We start from the raw sequence: 18,992 nt of genomic DNA, 5'->3' as shown, positions 1-18,992 counted from the left end.
TTCTCTCACCGCAGTCACAAACTTTTCCCTCTGACCTTCTAAGTTGTCTTTGGCGTTCATGGGTTGAGAAGTCTGGAAACTGCCACAGCTGCCCGCGATTCAGTCCTCTGAGGCATGCTCCAGGTTCGCTGCTGTGGCCTGCGCGCCTGTGCCGAACTGCACTCCTCTCCCGACCTGGCATGATATACCTTTCCCATCAACCATCCAGCCTGTCTTGGGCTGGAAGTTTGTTTCACTCTGTCTTTTTGTGGGTTCTGCTGCTTTAGAATTTCTTTAGAGCCATTTTCTACAGGTATTTGGAGGGGTTTGGGGGAGAACTCAAGCAAGACACTGCTTTCACTCTGCCATCTTGGCTCTGCCCCCTTTAGACTGAGAGAAATTGAAAAGGGTTAATGCAACTAACTGGAATCCTGGGGCAAGGTTAGATGTTGACTTTGGTTTGCTTCGGAAGGGACCTTGGGTAGACATCAGAAGGGAGTGCAGGTTAAAGGCTGAATGCCCTGTGCAAAGTCTTTAACTCTCACCCCCTGGTTTTTACCTGAGCCTCCTAGCCCTAGATGGTGGCCCCACCTGGAGAAGAGGGAGAGGAGGCAACCCACATTTAGGCATGGGAAGAGTTCCAGTGACAGCTTCATGAACACTACAGGAAAACAGCAGAACACGCTGTCCTAAACCCTCTTTCCTTTGCTTTGCTTTGCTTTGCTTTTCTTTGCAGTAACTGATTAGACCACTTTATTTCCAAGTGATTTGGGTAAATGATTTCCTAACTGAATGTCTTCATTCTTGTTTGTCTGCCGATGTAAATGAGGCTCCTCAGCTCATGCCATGCTCCGCTTGTTGGAGGTATGTTCATTCTGTGTCTTTGTAACCTCCTAGGGGAGTTGTCTGATCTAGTGTCACGAGGGTGTTATTTCACTGAGGCTTTCTAAGGGTGGGCTGGGGGCAGAAACCCATTTTCAGAATGAAGAACAGAGTTTTGTGCTTCTTTATCCACCAGCGGACGAGAATCACCCAGAATGGGGTGGGCACTGGTGGGTCGCAGCAGCCTGGTTGGAGAAAGTGTCCTCATTTTTGAAGTCACCGCTCCATGTAAGTATTTGAGTGCCAACATATTGACAAAGGCGACAGAGTCAGAAGGCTGATTTTGTCCAGTTTAAGGAGACAGGTCTAGAGCTGGAAGGAACTTCAGAGGCTGCCTAGTCCAATCTTCTCATTTTACATATGGGGAAACTGAGGAAACCCAAGGTCGCAAAGGTAGTTAGCTTCTCTTGTTACTTACAAAAATTTAAAACTCTAATGACATTCCTTTTTTTAAACTGAAATTCAGTTGATTCAAGAAATGTGTATTAAGACAAGTTAAAAATGCTACTAAGTGGAGTCTTTCACCCCCTAGATATGTACTTAAAACAGTCGCTCTTTGGACCAAAAATGACCCATCTGTTGCAGTATATCTAGGTGATCTAGGGAGTCTCTCTCCCTCCCTGCCTTTCCAGATAGATAGATAGATAGATAGACAGACAGACAGACAGACAGACAGATAGTTATAGGTATCTATGTATCTATATCTGTATCTAGATCTAGATCTCTCTCTTTTAAGGGAGGAAGAGAAAGGGAGTATATATCAACATGTTGGTTACATTTGTAATTCTCTGTATTTTTTGGTGCATTTACTCCCTCCTAGCTTGGTATCCCGCACCTCAGTGCTGGCCCTTCAGTTCTCCCTGCCATTCATCCCAGCCTGGCTTTGGGGTACTCCTGTTTCTCCAGCTCGGCTGCCTTAGCCCAAGGGTTTTTGCCCTTTTCTGTGTCATGGCGAGTCTGCTGAAGTCTAAGGTCCCCTTCTCAGAATTGTGTTTTTAAATGCATAAAAAAATCACATAGTTTTTTTTTGGGGGGGGTAATATAATAATATATTTGTAATAAAATAATACAATCATTTATATTGAACTAAACTTGTCAAAAACAAGTTCTAGGAACCCAGCTTAAGCACTCCTGCCTTAGGCAAAGGTAAAAACCCTTTCTTTAATCCAATTGTGAAATATAATAGGGTTAACAATAAGATTTTATTTAATAGGTAATTAAGGAGAGGAAAAGTAACAAAGCAAAATAAAGGACAAAACTTGTTGGGATCCGATTTGCATAGTCATAGGGATAATCTTTTCCCTTAACCCTCTCTGACCCAATAAGAGAACAAAGTGAGAACAAAGCCCTCCCTCTGAAGGAGTTCATTGTTCCAGGTAGGCTCAAACAAAACCAATTCAAGATCCTCCTTTTCTGGGCATGAGGACTGAACACAAGTTAATAATTACATGCACAGCTCCAGAAACATTTCTGGCATTTCAGCAACAGAACCAGGAATGAGGCATTAGGCAGACCAGTCCCTGAGGGGACTTGGGGGAAGGCCTTGTTCAAGTCATCTAAACTTTTATTTCTTCCCTATAAAATGAGATGCCTTCTGGTTAGAAGTCTGCAACTGTGATTTTAGCTTTACATACAACAATTTTTCAGGATAAAAATCACACGTTTAGTGCTTGGTTTGCAGAGTTCTTTCTTTACACTGATGGTGAGGTTGGTAGTTAAGTATTTATTGTCCCCATTTAATAGAGGAGGAAACTGAGGCTCAGAAGTGATCAGAACTGCGTCACACAACTCATAAGTGTCATGAAATCCACTCTTGAGAGCAGTGTTTTGTTTTTGTTTTTTTTTACTGCTCCACATGACTTGTCCAAGAAAGTCCTCAACAGTCTCAGTTCTCAACTAATTTAATTGCACCAGATGTTTAGCTAGCAGGTGGTGTAAACACTTAGGTTTGAGGATGAAAATTGACAAGTAGAAAAACATCTTGCAATGCAAAGGAGCCTTGCAATTAGGCTCAGTAGCTTAGGGAAAATGCCTGGTAGAGGTACAAAGCAAATTCTCAACCAGAGGATAAACTATATTATAAATTTAGAGCTGGAAGGACCCTTGTAGATCATCTAGTTTCCTTCCTCCTCCCATTTTATAGTGAATAACTGAATTCCAGAGAAGTGAACTGGCTTGTTCAAACATCACAAAGGAACTGCTAGCAGCTTGGTGCGGTGGTGAGACAAGTTTTAGAGTCAAGGGGTTTTGATTTGAATCCCAGTTTCATTATTTACTACCTCTGTAACCCTTGGACAAGTTGCTGACCCTCCCTGGGCCTCAGTTTCCTTATCTTGGATGACCTCTAAAGTCATCTAAATGACTAACTCTAAATCTATGATCCCAAGGATTTTTTGTTTGTTTGTTTGATTTTTGCAAGGCAATGGGGTTAACTTGCCCAAGGTCACACAGTTGGTAAGTGTCAAGTGTCTGAGTCCAGATTTGAACTCAGGGCTCCAGGGCCAGTGCTCTATCCACTGCACCACTAACTGTCCAGATCCCAAGGATTAAAGACAGAATTTGAGCTTGGGTCCTAGGACTCCAAATCCAGTGTTCTTTCATCTGCGTGATGTCTAAGAGGCGGGATAAATTTGTCTGTCAAAAACCAGGTAGGCCAATCCAGATTTAAGAGCTGTGATAAGTGAATTAGCTGGGGACAGAAGCAAAAGTGAGAATAACAAACAGTACCAGGTCATTCAGGGATAGGACATGAGCAAAAATGGTCAGAAGATAGGCTGAGTTGTTGAGCAACAAGAGTTTGGCCTCCTAGGCTGGGGAGACAGAGAAGATGACTACACCTTCCCTTTCTGCCTAATGGGGTTCTGTTGGGCTAGCACTGGTGACATGGACCCCCACACTTTCCAGTCACAGAAAACTGTGTTTACAGTTATATCCTTATGAAGTACTTCCCCTTTAATAAACTGTTACACAAGCTTTGCAATTCTTGAGCCATTTGATCATGAGGTGATATGGCCCCTTATCAACTCTAGGATCAGATATAAACTTTTCAATTTGGCTCTTAAAGTCCTTTACTACCTGGGTCCAGACTGTCTTTCAAGCCTTATTACACATTACTCGCCTTCATAAACTCTTACGGATTCTCCAAGCATAACATCTTTACTGTTCCTAATACATGACATTCCCTCTCTTCTCTCTGATCCTTCAAGGTGTCACCCACCTTAAAATGTCCTCCTACCCCACTTCCCCCTCTTACAACCTTAGCTCCCTTTCAGTCCCAGCTAAAGGGACTAAAGCCTTTTCTGATATCTCTAGTTCCTTGAGCTACCCTCCCCCTTTACCTTCTATCCATTTTAATCTATATATGTACCTCCTCCTCCCCATCTCTGGGCATAAGGGGCATAAAGGGGGAAAGATGGTATCCACACCAAGGCAGTATCATCTCAGTCTCTGATCTATTCATTGTGATTGCTATTATTTAAATAGAATGCAATCTGGCACACTCAGAACTTACTCTCTTAGATCCAGGCTTTGTTTCTTAGTGTTTATGTTTCCATAGATACAATGGAAACCAGCTCTTTGAGGGCAAAGATGGTCTCATTTTTGCCTTTCTAATCCCAGCACTTGGACCATGGTAGATGCTTCAGACTGCTTGAGATGTTTTCTCCTCAGCATCTGCATGTTCTCATTTGGATGAAAATATCTGAACTAAGCCATAGTACCAGAGAATGGTAGCGATCATCTATTCCATAGTTATGGATGAAATGAGATAATATATCTAAAACACTTTGCAAACCTTTAGGCATTTTATAATTGCTAGCTAATATTGTTATTATAAATTATAAATTATTTTATTGTTGGCATTTAACTATGGAGGAAGTCAAGATCTAGTGGGGTAAATAATAGAAGAAAGTAAATAACACTGAGACAAGTAAACATATAATAAATGGAGAAGAATGATATAAACAAAGTATTAGAGAAGCAGAAAGAAATTTTTGGCTGGCAAAAGATCAGGAATGCTTCATATAGGAGGTGGCATATCATAACTGGGCCTTGAAAGGACGGAAAAGATTTCAAGGGGCAGAGATTATGAGGCAGAAACATTTTTCATTTATGGGAAAAGCATATGAGGTGGAAAAGACCACAATTAGTTTGGGGAATAGGAAGAAGTTTGGTTTGGAGGGAATATACCCTATGTGAATGGGGGCAATGTGAGATAAGCCTGGGGAGGAAAATTGGTGTGTAATTTTTTTTTTTAGGCAATTGGGGTTAAGTGACTTGCCCAGGGTCACACAGCTAGTAAGTGTCAAGTGTTTGATCTGAGGCTGGATTTGAACTCAGGTCCTCCTGACTTCAGGGCCGGTGCTCTATCCACTGTGCCTCCTAGCTGCCCTGGTGTCTAATTGTTTAAAAGGACATTGATTATCAACGTAAAGAGGTTGGACTCTTACTTGGTATGCAATAGGGAGCCATCAAAGAAGCCATCTGAGTAACCATGATCAGAGCTGTGTGCAGGGTAAATTAGAATCTGATGAAATCAGCACCCACATTTTCTAATCTCAGAAATAATATATTTATAGTTATATCTACAGAAAGTTATTTCCATTTAACAAAACACAAAACATAAAATTTTCAGTTCCTAGAATTTTTTTTTTGTTGTTTTTTTTTTTTGCTAGGCAATGGGGTTAAGTGACTTGCCCAGGGTCAGACAGCTAGTAAGTGTTATGTTTCTGAGGCTGGATTTGAACTCAGGTCCTCCTGACTCCAGGGCCTGTGCTCTATCCACTGTGCCACCTAGCTACCCTATATTGTTGTTTTTGAGTTCTTGCAGGGGTCCACGTCATTAAATGACAATATAAGCCATAAACATACCTAATATAGATGGAATAGATATGATGTCTCATATGTGTATAGATATACCTATATCTATAGCTCTATATCTCTGCTTTCCTCCCCTCCCATCTCCTCTTCTCTCTTCTGTCTTAAATGCCCAACTTCTAAGCACCTGACTGGTTTTTCATACGTATTTCGCATTTGTTTAGTTTGATCTATCAGATTGGTCCGTTTTCAGGGCAGTTTAACATGGCATCTTACTGGTGGAAGAGTGCCATCTCGTGGCAGAAAAGGGTAGCTGCAGTTTTTACTATGGCTCTACAGTATGGACCTGAAAACACTATTCCTGTTGCCATTTTGATTAGAATGCCATTTTCCAAGAAGACATTCTGGCAAAAAGTGGAGACTGCGTGTTGTAAGGTGTAAATCTAGTCCAGTTTTCATTTTGAAACATGAATTCTTCTAGATAAGATAATAGTAATGATAATATCAGATATTTACTTTAGTGCCTTATTCCAAAGACCTTGATATATGTTAGCTCATTGAACTTCACAGCAGCCTAGCGAAACAGTGCAGATATTAACATTGAGAGGTGATGAAACTGAGACCTAGATAGTCTAGGTCTAGACTTTGTCCATGGCCACACAGCTACTAAGTGTTAATGGATAGGACTTGAACACAGATGTTCCTAACTCCTAGTCTGACATCTGGCCAAGTCACCACACAACCTCTAGTCCAATTTGCTGCACCTAAACAAGGGGACCCTTTATGACATTCTGGACAAGTTGCTATTTAGGCTTTTTAAAAAATATCTTCTAGCTGGCGGGGAGGGCGTCTCACTGCCTCTTAAGGCTGTTTATTTAACTCTACTCATTACAGTAACAGCAATGTTGTTTTAAGAATGACTTTGAGTAAATAAGTATTTTGTCCACTATAAATACCCAAATTACTTATGAAAGACATAAGAAGAAAGACACTATTTGCATCCAGAGAAAGAACTGATAAATAGAAGTATGTATAGAATAATTTTATATACACATACATACCTATATACATACATACATACATACATATGTATGTATATATATACACCTATACCTATTTGTGTGTAATTTTTAGGATTGCCATCTCTAAGATAGGGGGAGGTGGGAGGGAAGAAAAAAAAGAAAAAAATTTACATGATAATTCTGTTATATATTTGAAAGGAATAGCAAGTTGTGCATAGTAGATCTGCAATTTCATCAATGCTTACATCAATGTTGTGTTTCCCTTGAAACTTAGGTTCAGAGTGTAGGACTTAGAGTCAGGAAGATCTAAATTTGAATCATGCCTCAGACACTGACCCTGGGCAAGTCCCTTCACCTCTCTCAACCTTAGTTTCCTCATTTATAAAATGAAGATAATCATTGCCCCCCTCCCCCATGGTTGTTATGAGGATCAAATGAGTTAACATATGTAAAGTACTTTGCAAACCTCAAAGTGCTATAAATGCTAGATGTTATATTTATTATCACTTTATTTCTTTAGTCCTCAGTTTTCTCATCTGCCAAAGATTTGGGCTAGATGATACAGGTCCCTTCCAGCTCAAAATCCTATAATTCCATGTGCTGTACCTACTCTATTCCTTTTGTCCTCCCAGGGTAAGCCTTTATCAGTTGATATCTTTAGTGAACAGATTAAGAGCAGTAGGGCCACACAAGAATAGCAGATGACACAACCTTATTGCTATTCACAAGAGGAAAAGGAGAACAGATGCCAACAGGGAATAATCTTAGAGTGTGGCCCCCATTGTTCTTCACCATTGTGGGCAGCCTCTAGATGTGGAAGCTTGCAGACAGTGCTGCTGTGTGCTTCTAGGTGTACAGTGGCTTTCATACTGGTCAAAGACTCAAAGCCGTCTGGAGCTCAAACTTAAAAAAAAAAAGTTTATTTTTTTCCACCCAATTAAATGTAAAAACAATTTTAACATTCTTTATTAAGTTTTGATTTCCCAATTCTATCCCTCTCTTCCTCCCTTGATCCTTCCCTGAGATGGTAAGCAATGTGATATAGATTATATACGTGTAAGCATGTAGAACATTTCCATATTTGTCATTTTGTGGGGGGAAAAAAACTAGAAAGAAAGAAGGAAGAAAGGAAAAGGAAAAGAAAGAAAAGAAGAAAGGGGAGAAGGAAGGAAGGAGGAAGAAAGAAAGTATGCTTTGATCTATATTCAGACACCAGCAGTTCTTTTTCTGGTGGAAGACAGCATTTTTCATCTTGAGTCCAATGGGATAGTCTTGGATCATTGTATTGCTGAGAATAGCTAAGTCATTTACAATTCTTCATTGTACAATGTTGCTGTTATTGTGTACAATGTTCTCCTGGTTCTGCTTACTTCATTCTGTACCAGTTCATGTAAATCTTTCCAGGTTTTTCTTTTCTTTTTCTTTTGATATATAGTAGTAATAAATTTATTTTATTTTTAATTTATGGAATAAAACAAGCATTTCCGTAACATAGTACAATAAAAAAGATGATTGCACATGAAACTGCAAATCTACTATGCACAACTTGCTATTCCTTTCAAATATACAACAAAATCATCATGTAAATTTTTTTCTTTTTTTCTTCCCTCCCACCTCCCCCTATCTTAGAGATGGCAATCCTAAAAATTACACACAAATAGGTATAGGTGTATGTACATACATACATACATATATGTATGTATGTATATAGGTATGTATGTGTATGTAAAATTATTCTATACATACTTCTATTTATCAGTTCTTTCTCTGGATGCAAATAGTGTCTTTCTTCTTATGTCTTTCATAAGTAATTTGAGTATTTATAGTGGACAAAATAACTTATTCACTCAAAGTCATTCTTAAAACAACGTTGCTGTTACTGTATACAATGTTCTCTTGGTTCTGCTCATTTTGTTCTTCATTGTTTTGTGCAAGTGTTTCCATGTTTTTCTAAAATCATTGAACTCATTTCTCATAGCACAGTAGCATTACACCACAATCATATGCCACAACTTGTTCAGCCATTCCCCAGTTGATAGGCACCCCCTCAATTGTCAGTTCTTAGCCACTACAAAATAGATTCTTTTCACTTTTTTTTTCTTAATTTTTATCTCTTTGGGATACAGCCCTAGTAGTGGTATTGCTGAATCAAAGGGTATACAGTTTGATTGCTCTTTGGGCATAGTTCCAAATTGCTGTCCAGAATGGTGGGGCTCAAACTTTTATAGAGTTTTAGACAAAGAGGCATCATGGCCTCAATAGGAAACTTCTTTGTCATCAATAGGGGAAGAGAAATAGTATACCAGGGACTAGTGAAATGAGGCTGTTTTCTAAATTATATATTAAAAAATGAAGAATGAGGAACAGGCATGTAGGAAACTTAACTCTAGCTGTGCCATTCAGCAAAAGGCAAGGGGAGGGAGTGAATACCAAGGCTCTGGGTTTATCAGCCTTGGCATAACTGCATCTTGCAGGCTGGGGCCATACCAGTCAGATGAGTTCACCAATTCACAACATCTCATGGACTGATTGACCATTTGGCAGGCAAGTGTAACATTCGGGAATGGGCAAGGGAGGGCTGGGGAGGACACCTGGATTCATATAATTTTAGAGTTGTAAGAGATGGTAGGTTCTATCTAGCCCTTTAATTTTAAGGATGAGGAAACTGAGGCACAGGGTGATCAAATGGCTTGCTTCAGATCACACAGCTAGTTTCCCTCAGAGCTAAGACTAGAACCCATATCTCTTGGACTCCCAGTCCAATGCAGAGGACTCCAGGAGGAGGAGGTAGGGTGAAAAGCTGGAGAAGTAGAGGACACCAAAGACAAGTTTCATACATCACAATGTTTGTCTGGGGCCAACTAACCCAAACCGAGGATATCAAGCAACTTTAAAGTGGTTGGAAGGGAAGGGCCTTGTGATTGTTAGGTAAGTTGGTTTTTTTGGGGGGGGGGGGGGGATTGTGTTTGTGAATGCTCAAGGAATGAGCAGGTACTGTGCTATGGAATCAAACAGGAATCCAGAGATAGTTATTTCACTTTTGGCCAGAAGGTGTTAAGAGAAGTGCTCAAGTGCTCATGAAATACCACTAATGTGGGTAATATATTAAGGACTTAGCTTAGCTATCAATGCCAGCCTTCCTTTGCTACCCATTTCCAGAGTGGTAGGGGAGGAGTGTCCCACTCTGTTAGTCCTTTGCTGTTGCACTCAGTCCTGTTGCTAAATGGAGATTTGCACTTCAGCCAACATTTCAAGAACACTTAATCTGTGATTCATTCTGGGTGGAGGGAGAGGGCAGGGCGAGCCATGGGCTTTTGGCTGCCTGGATTTGTAGGGGAGGAAGTGGTCAGCAACAAGTGATTTTTACAATCTGACCACCATCATGAGCAAAGAAAATGGATCCTGGAACATCTTGAACCTTTAAACAGATGAAAGGTCAGAGGGAAATAGGAACAGTATCTAGGTGAGACCCATGGATTAGGGAGTCAGACTCAGTTTCCCCCAACCTACCATTTTCTCCTCAGCATCCAACAACTGTGCTTCTTCACCCCTACTGCCCAGCCAGTCAATGGACATTTCCCCTGTATATAGAAAAACAGAATGCTACGACTTGATTCACAGTCATTATGAGGGAGGCATGCAAACCTGTTATAAGACTCACTAAATTCTGTGGATTTAGGCTCAAACATTGGCAATCTATGTCCTGGTGGGAGGGAAAGAATTAATGGATAGCTACAGCAGCCTAGGGCCAGGGATGGGTTGAGGTTGGAAAGTAGGGTGGTGGAATAAGCCCAGACCTAGAATCTAGAGGCCTGGGTGTGGTGGACAGAAGGCTGGTTTCCAACGCTGAAGGAAAATCCCAGTTCTGCCTGTTTTAGCACTGACATTTGTATAATGCTTTGAAGGCTTGCAAAGGGCTTTATATACGTTTTTCTTATTTAAGCTTTATAATAACCTTATGAGGTAGGTGCTATTAACCTTGTTAGAACTGAGCCACCCGTGTTTCACAGAAATTCAGTGATCTGTTTGGGATCATACAGCTATTGAGTGTCTAAAGCAGGACCCTGGGCAGGTCATTTAACCTGTATTAGACTCAGTTTCCTCATCTGTAAAGTGGAGATGATAATAGAATATACTTTCCATGGTTGTTGTGAGGAAAAAATGAGATAATATTTGTAAAATGTTTTGTAAACCTTAAAGCACTATGATAAATGTTATCATCATCATCATCATCATTATTATTTTTCATCTATTACTTCTTTTCTTTGTTTTTCTTCAGGCTCAACCTACTTAGTTGTTTCACCCACTTTAGTTAGGTTATAGTTTCAACACCTGTTATCACCCAAGTTACCCCCTTCTATACTCATTCTAATATGTTAATATTCCTCTTAAATGTGGCAGGCCCAGTGAAAACTGGGTCTGGCAGCAGCAAGCACAGTGAGCCTGTTTCCATGACCAATCCTTACAGTCCTATACTTCCAGCCAATTGAATGATGAGATAGACCCTGGATTTTCTTTGACTTTAGTGTGTGTTGCTACTGATGTTCTTTGTGCCTCTAGACAAATATAGATGTATGTGGGAAAACTGGGCACACTAGAATGATATTGGTTTAATATGGTTTGAGTAAGTAGACATGGTGGGCAGGGTTTTTTTTCTGAGTATTTAGTTGTGTCAGTTAGGAAACAGATGTGATATGCTTGAGGGTGGGGACCTTGAGATGTCTGATCCACTTTGTCAGAAGAGCTGTTGGTCATGGGCTTCTACGAGGAGCCAGATTCCCTGTGGAGACACTTGGTTCTTCCCAGTACCAACCAATCTATTTGTTCTTTATAATTTTTTTTTTTGGCATGGACCTATGATTTCATTGATCTGGGGAACTTTTACCACCAATGTAGATCAATAGCAGTTCTGCAATTATAGTCCTGGCATTACAAGAGGCATTACAAGATTAAGTGAATAACTCAAGGTCACTCCACCAGGATATATCGGGCTGAACTTGAACCCAGCCTTCTTGGCTGAGGCCTTTGTGTATCTACTGTATGACAGCATCTTTCATCTTTCTTGATCCAGTTCAAATATTGGACTAGGGCCATCTGAACACTTTGTATCTATTTGTTACCCAAACATTGACTTTTAGGATTGGCAGTAGGACAAAGCAATGTAATTTGGAGGGCCTTAAATGCCAGATCGAGGAATTTATATTTAATCTTAGAGTCAACAGGAAACCACTGAAGAAGCTTTTTGAGTGGGGGAATGACATTGCCAGACCAGTTATTTGGTAAGATTATTTTGATAATTATGTGGATGATGGACTGGAGAGATTCACGGAAACCAATCAGGCAAAGAGTCATGAAGGCTAAAACTAGAGGTATGGTTGCATGAGTGAAGAAAAGAAGACAGATGTGGAAAAAAAAAAAAGAGAAGTTGTGGAGATAAAATTGGTGGGATTTGGCTATTTATTGGCTATGGAAATAGATTCTGAGATGGAGTCAAAGAGGGACATGCTGAAAATGGAGGCTTTGAAGGTGATCTGTTTGTAGACATGCAGGGTACTTTTGAGAGAGGGAGAAATGAGAGCACGAAGATCAGGTCAGCAAATATTGTAGTTGAGGCATGAAACTGTCAGGGCTTGACCAAAGGCAATGACAGTGGCAATGAGGGGCACTGGATTTCTGATATGTGATGTAAAAATCCACAGGAGATGGAGGGACAAGGGAGAGGGAAGGAGTGGAAGATAACTCAAAGGTTTTAATGCCTGGAACAATGTTGGTACCAAGGAGGAAATGAGGAGTGGGAAGGTGGTTCAATATCATTCCCGTTTGAATTGGGATATTTCTTTAGAAAATGGAAGAGAATAGCACCAAATGACACATACCACGTCTGTCATCACACTGCTTGGTGCTTTTATTCCAGGATGTCAAAGCATTGAGTGGATTGGTCAAAAATTCTGACTCTTAAGCTCAGCCTTCTTGTGGTCTCACTGGTGGCCAATCTTGGCAAAGATTTTTAGACTTTTTCTCATTCCAGTTAGAACATTCATAAACTCCCAACAGTATTTCAACCACAAGGCACAGTACCCATGGTCTATTTTTGTTTACTTGAAGATATATGCCTCTGAACACAACAGAGGCAAGATTAATACTTGATTTTCTGACAATTTCAGTTCTCTCTTCTTTGTGGCCAGTTTTAACTTTAAAAGTGGCAGGTCACCTTTTTCATCAGTACTTTTTTCTTTCTCCATAATTCTGATTTTCTGCTTAAGACAATCCTTTCCATCCTTTTTGTTATTTGTTTTCCTAGGTAAATGTCTCTTTTTTCCATGAAACTTTCCCAAATTAACCCCTTTTTGACACTTTATTTCATTTATTCCAGCTTTCTCTACCTTTTAGATCTCTATAAAGCTATAATTAATTTTACAACCACCTATACATTGTTGTGTATGTCTGCTTTGCCTGTGTTTGTCCTGTGTTTCCTTTCATGTTGTAAGTTCATTCAGGTAGTTGCCACATTTATCTCCCTTTCCTTTGTATCATGGCCAATACCTACTAGTACTCTGCATCCAATGTATTATTTATCTACATATACACATGTAAATGGTGGAGGATGTTGAAATTAATGGAACAATGAAATCCAAGAAGGATTGATCTAGAAAATTTTTTTGGAGAAAGTGGAAGTCTGGGAAAATAATGAAAAGGGATGGAAGGCATCATGAATATGTGTATTCATATACCTATGTGTATACATATAGATATTAATATATGCTATTACTGTCACACATTCAGTGTACATCAGAGGTGAGACTTGAAGCCAGGTCTAACTGACTCTGAGGCCAGGATTCTATCTATTGTACCACACAGCCTTTCATATATAGTGTGGCGTAGTGTATAGAGCTTTGGCCACAAAGTCAATGAAACCAGACCTCAAGTCACATTTCTGACATGTAGTGGGCAGGTCACTTACCATCCCAATGCCCCAAACAATCTTCTAAGACAAAAAATTACAGAGCATTTGCCAATCTGCATTAGTAGAGGGAATTTTTTAACCAGGTGTCCCATATACCAATGAAATCACAAAAGTCTGGTCCAAAATGTTATATTTATAAATATTATATGTAATGTGTATGTTTATGTATATAGAGATAGCTGTACATAGATGAATAAAATTGCATAAATATGTAATTTGACTAATGGTCTATTTCCTTGTCACTTATTATAGTGTGTTTCATTGTTGGATTCTCTAATTGTTTCCCTACTCTCCTTACAGATTTGGACATACAAATGTGCTTCACATACTGTTGGAAAATGGGGCAGATATTAATGCACAGAACAGACTTGGGGCAAGTGTGCTCACCATGGCTTCCCGAGGTGGTCATCTCAGCGCAGTTAAGCTCTTACTGGAAACAGGAGCCTTTGTGGACAATTATGACCATTTTAATCACAGTGTACTTGAGGATGGCAACAAAGGGGACCTGCCAGACATAACTGCCCTGATGATAGCTGCCCAGCATGGACATGAGGCAGTGGTCCATCTCTTAGTGGAGTGGGGAGCTGATGCCAATTACAGTGTGAAGACTATGGGCTGGAGTCCGCTGATGTTGGCAGCTCTTAATGGGAGAGTGAGTGTGGCTCAGCAGCTGGTGGACAAAGGAGCTAACCCTGACCATGTCAATGTGCTGGAGAAAACCTCTTTTGAAATTGCACTTGATTTCAAACATAAAGAAATGATAGACTATTTGGATTCTGTTACAACTGTTAGACCCAAAACAGGTAAGGGCCTCTGTCCTCTTGATTTTGTTTGCTTGTTTTGCATTGCAAAGCTAAAAAAAATTGCCATTTACTTTTTGTTTTTTTTACTTAAGGGCAGTGCATGGAAGTGTAGTTGTTGATAGCTTAGTAGAGTAGAAGAATCACAGGGCTAGGCTTGAAGATGTCCTGCTGATGAGTAGTGAGAATTCGAATCATAGCAGTTACTAGGAGTTACAGTACTCAGGGGATGACTGGGTCGCACAGTGGATAGAGCACTGGGCTTGGAATAAGGAAAATTCATTTTCGAGTTCGAATCAGGCCTCAGACACTTACTAGCTGTGTGACCCTGGGCAAGTCACTTAATCCTTTTTGCTTTAGTTTCCTCATTTGTAAAACGAGCTAGAAAAGGAAATGGCAAACCATTCCATTATCTTTGCCAAGAAAATCCCAAAATGGAGCCACAAAGAGTTGCACATGACTGAAATGACTGAACAACAACAAAATTTTCACTTAGAGCAAATGCAATTGTGGGTGGGTGGGTGGAGAGGGCATAAAACAATCCAAATATAGGTGTGGTTGTTCTGGGAGAAGGAGTTACCCTTCCCCTTTGAGAGCCTGGCCCTTGCCCCTATGGGAATTAGGGGGAAAAGTGGAGTCCAAGAAAGAGATACCATGGCAAAGACTGAGGTGGCAACTACTGCACCATGCAGAGGGCACAGGTCAGGGGAGGTCCATGAAACTTATGCATGGAAATGGTGGTTGCTATGGAGAGGAAGCATTGAATGGAGAGGAAAGAAGACCCATTCAGCATCTCCCCCTGCCCAGCTAATTATAGCTCTGGTTTCTCTTTGTAAGAATAATATTTAAAGAGCTCTTTATTTAATTTCTAGCTACAGTACTCGGACTTCAAGTTTCTTTTTTTTATTTATTTTTAATTATCAACAATCACTTCATAAACTTCTGAGTTTTAAAATTTTCTCCCTTTCCCTTCCCACCTCCCTCCCCAAGATGGCTTGCAATCTGCAGTTCCTATTAAACATATTTTCACATTAGTGATGTTGTAAGTAAGAATTAGAACCAATAGGAGGAACCACCAGAAAGATGAAACAAAACACAACAGAAGAAAAAAATAACAAATAGTATGCTTTGATCTGCATTCAAACTCCATAATTCTTTCTTAGGATGTGGATAGCATTTTCCAACATGAGGCCTTTGGAGATGTCTTAGATCTCAAGTAAGTTTCCACAAAATAGATGGTGGTACCTGGACAATAGTTATATATTTGAAATAATTTTATTTGTATAGGTATGACTAATTATATCAAAAGCCTTTCAGCAACTTGCTGTTAAAACCTCAAAACAATTATTCACTTGTTATAGTCAAAATCTGTTGCATAATTTAGAATAGGAGTTCAAGAAATGCACTGTTAACTGTTTTTATTCTTCAGTCTACTGTGGTTTTCTTTAGATTTAAGTAGATCTAACTCACTCTGAATCTTTATTGCCCTGTTTGACCTGTCCACTAACCAGTTTTGGTGGATGTTAAAACTTTGAAGTCTTTCTTCTCCTGTTATACAAATGGTCTTAATGAAAGGTTGTTATCAAGTTCTAACCTTGAAAGGTTCATCTTTCCTGTGCCTTCTAATTCTAAGTGCTCAGGGTACCTGAATCTGCCTTCTTCATAGTTAAAAAGGAGCAGAATGGAAAAAAAAACTGTGGCCATGTACACCAGCATGATTTCTACATGGATATTGCTTTCCAAACAGGAAGAAATTATCTGCCTGCCTTTTCTTTTCTTTTTTCTTTTTTTTCTCTTCATAATACCTTCCCTACTTTCAGTTCAAATCTCTTTTTATAATAACAACTCACATGTATATAGTGTTTTACAGTTTATAGTGTATTCCTCATAACATCCTTATAACATAGATAATTTAGGTATTATCACTGTCAGTTTACAGATAATGTAACCTAGTTTCAGAGAGATTAAATTACTTCTTTGAAGGTAGATGGCTAATAATGGAGGTATTAGGACTCCAGCCCAGATCTTCAGATTCCACTATGGTCCATGTTCCTTCTAATACCTAATTGTTCCTAAAAGTACTCCATGATATTTTTGTTTTTATATTTAAATAAATTAAAATTTGATTTTCAAAAATTTTAAATGTTCATTGAGAAAATGGAAATATCCTGAGGTGCTACCAACCAGAACAAGGAGTCAATCTACAATTATAAATTGGAGTATTCTGTGATTAAGAATATGAGAGAAATGATTAGTACTAATGTGGTGTTAAAAGTATGGAGAGGAGAGGCTATTTTTCAAAGTGTAGGAAAGTATTTTTTCTTTTTTTTTTATTCTGGAAATAAAACGAGCATTTCAATAACAAAGTAGAATAGCAAAAAAGAAGACTGCGTATGAAACTGCAAATTTGTTATGTACAACTTGCTTTTTTCTTTTAAACATATAATAAAGTTATCATGTAACTTTTTTCCTCCTTCCCCTCCCTGCCCCCTGCTCTAGAGATGGCTACCATTAAAGACAAATATATGTGTATACATATATATATATATATATACAAATATACACATATATTAATATGTATATATGTGTATATATATATATACATACATATATAAATCTGTAAAACCATATTATACATACTTCTGTGTTCTTTCTCTGGATGCAGATAGCATCATCCTTCATAGATTCAGGTATTTTTAGTAATCAAATGACTAGTTCACTTAAAGTTGTTCTTAAAACAAAATCGCTGTTAGAGTATACAATGTTCTTTAGGAAGAAGCTATTTTAATGATTCTTCTTAGCCTGGCATTCAAGACCTAAAATCTGGTTCAACAACAAACAACACTCAGATCTAGAATGTCCTCCTCTCTCTGCCTATACAAATTCTGGCCATCCTTCATAGCCCACTTCAAACTTCACATCTTCCTGGAAGCCTTCTTGCACCATGTAACAGACTTTCAAATACTTTTCTCCGTGGTACCCAACCAGTGCTCTATCCTGTCAAGATCTTTTTATATTCTGACTCTGTCAGTCATTGTTTTAGCTTTCTTTTCTAGTGCAATCTGCAAGTCTGAGATGCATGTTTTCTCTGCCTTTATCCAGGTCATTCACAAACATATGCTAAACAGCACATTGAGCAAACCCAAGCCACCTCTGTGGCATTTCACTAAGACTTCCTTCCAGGTTGACTTCCGACCATTAATGACTCCCCTGATGTGGCCATCCATTTGCAAATAGTAGGCCTTTAACAAATGTTTATTGAATTCTTTAACTGAATTGAGCCAGTATCATATCTGCTTTGCTGTACTATTGTCTCACATCTCCACCTTTCCTACAAGAATTACATGAAAGACTCCCAAATTCTTTACTAAAATCTAGGTAAGTGGTACTTACAGAATTTCACTGATCTGTCAAAAAAGAAAATGAGGTTAGTCTGGTATAACTGGTTTTAGTGAAGTCCTGTTGTCTCTGTGATCACCACTTCCTTATCTAGATATTCACTAACCACCCTTTTAACAACATGTTTTATTATTTTGCTGGGAATTAAAATCAAGTTCATCAGCCTAAAGACTTCTGACCTTTAGTCTTACGGCATTTTCCCCATTTTTCTACTCCATCATATATTACTGAAAGTGGTTCAATTTCAGGATTATTCCTACAACCTTGAAGGGTAAAGTAATTAGTTGGGTGCTCAACCTGCTAGTACAAGTTAGAAGAGTGAGCCTGGAGCCTGGGCTGCTTAGAGATCTTAAGCAATTTAGTTTCAGAAAAGGAAATTGAACTAGCTGTAAAATTGAGCCAGAAGGTTGGGAGAAGGACTCTGTTCCACATGAATTTTCTGGAGAATTCTATCAACCTTTTAAGGAACTATTAACACCTCTGTATAAATTGGTCTGCTATGCCTCTATACTTTTGAGGGTAGCTGAAGCTAGAAACTCTTCCTACTTTCCCTTTTTTCCCCAACCCTTTAAAATTCTCTTCACTTTTTTGTATGGGTAGTCCCACCTAGGATTTTACACACTAGATGGTCTTAGCTAGCAGCAAGTAAACGAGGCTGGCCCTTTAAGAAAGTAGGCGTTTTTCTGCCACAGGAAGAATGAGAGACTTGGGGAGGCTTGGAGGGGGGGGGTGATTGGACCAGAAAATAGTGAGCTTTTATTGCGTGTGAGAAATAACACCTGATTGCTGTGGAGGTCTGCTGAGCTCTCCTTGCCTGTCTGGACATTCTCAAGTGTTTCCTGACCACTGATGACTGTGGAATATCCTTTTAACTTTGAAGTTGCCTCTTTTTGATTGTTAATTAGTAAAGTTGTTTTTGATTGTTAAAAAGAGTCAAAGTGGTTCAGTAAACTGGTTATTTTAGGGTCCTCGAATTCAGTCCATCTGGGCCTGGTAACTTGAACTCATCAAGGGCAACTAGGTGCTTATTTACTCTTTTTCTAGTTTGGGATTTCAAAAGCTCATTCATCATTTTTGTTTTTTCCATTCCAGTCCAAAGACTGGTTTATTCTTGATATGATAAAGGACATC

The 18,992-nt window shown here is 39.2% G+C and overlaps 1 protein-coding gene across 1 annotated transcript in view; it reads left to right on the top strand.

The window, feature by feature from the left end:
- Nucleotides 1-18,992, top strand: part of LOC114025799 (ankyrin repeat and SAM domain-containing protein 6-like) — a 78,111-nt gene that overhangs the window by 13,171 nt on the left and 45,948 nt on the right. The window contains exon 2 of the mRNA XM_027839328.1: nucleotides 13,963-14,465. Within this exon, the coding sequence (XP_027695129.1) occupies nucleotides 13,963-14,465 (503 nt within the window). The remainder of the gene's footprint in view (nucleotides 1-13,962; nucleotides 14,466-18,992) is intronic.

This window comes from Vombatus ursinus, unplaced genomic scaffold, assembly GCF_900497805.2.
Source record: "Vombatus ursinus unplaced genomic scaffold, bare-nosed wombat genome assembly UNPS02014832.1, whole genome shotgun sequence".
In the NCBI taxonomy this organism is placed as follows: domain Eukaryota; kingdom Metazoa; phylum Chordata; class Mammalia; order Diprotodontia; family Vombatidae; genus Vombatus; species Vombatus ursinus.
This window is presented reverse-complemented; position numbering and strand designations above follow the sequence as displayed.